General features: G+C 35.0%; 1 protein-coding gene across 1 annotated transcript in view; it reads right to left on the reverse strand.

Annotated features, from left to right (window-relative positions):
* The window catches only part of LOC107666501 (angiotensinogen-like), a 4,262-nt gene extending 3,966 nt beyond the window's left edge, over window positions 1-296 (reverse strand). The window contains exon 1 of the mRNA XM_016457870.1: window positions 218-296. Coding sequence (XP_016313356.1) covers window positions 218-281 — 64 coding nt within the window. The 5' untranslated portion in view covers window positions 282-296. The remainder of the gene's footprint in view (window positions 1-217) is intronic.
* Window positions 297-834: the final 538 nt, after the last annotated feature.

Consider the following 834-nt stretch of genomic DNA (forward strand, 5'->3'; position numbering starts at 1 on the left):
TAGTTGTTTATGTAATAGTGCCAAAAATTACAGTCCAAAGTCCCAGAGCAAAAGTGAGATGCAGTATGTCTGGATCAGTTATCACTGCTAAGCGTAGTCTAATTCAACTAAGCCAAACATTTTATCAGGATCATTTAATGATAACTCTTTAATCACAGGCATAGATAATCAGTCATAAAGGTGTGAAAAAAGATAAAAAGGCAGATCTCCTGTTTACCTTCAGATGCTTTGCTGATTCTAGAGCTGGTGATTTTATGGTGGACTGAGGGTCTACCCAGCATTTAAATAACATATTGCATGATGACCAGTCCACTTAGTTACACATTAACACAGTATTGAGACACTCAGATTTCCCCAATGTTCAGCTTCAAACTGGCTTCTGTGTGTTGATAAACAACTTCGTAAGAGGAAACCACACACTACCATATTTACCTTAGACATGATGTCAGACTGGTCTGTGGGGAGAGAGCACTAAGATATGGACATGACTTTCATAAGGTGAAAAACAGGAAACTGAGTGAGTCATTTAACCCCTTACGAAATTGCCTAAAGACCTTCTTCAGTTTCCACCCTAAATGAAAAGTATCCTATTTCAAAAGGCTTAAGAAGGCCTATTCAGTTTTTTGGTATTTTTAGGAAATCATACAGGTAAGTTACATCTGCAATACTGTTTTCTAATTGTTACTTCAGTAAAATCCCAAACCAAACATTATTGCCCCAAGTATAGAACGGGGCCATCTTACCCTAGTAGTATATGTTAAAATATATTTTTAATATTATGATTGTGGCAAAGTATTTAATATTAAGAATATTAGAAATTAAGAATATATATAT

The sequence above is a fragment of the Sinocyclocheilus anshuiensis genome, unplaced genomic scaffold (assembly GCF_001515605.1).
Source record: "Sinocyclocheilus anshuiensis isolate Anshui unplaced genomic scaffold, SAMN03320099.WGS_v1.1 scaffold63, whole genome shotgun sequence".
NCBI classification, from domain to species: Eukaryota; Metazoa; Chordata; class Actinopteri; order Cypriniformes; family Cyprinidae; genus Sinocyclocheilus; species Sinocyclocheilus anshuiensis.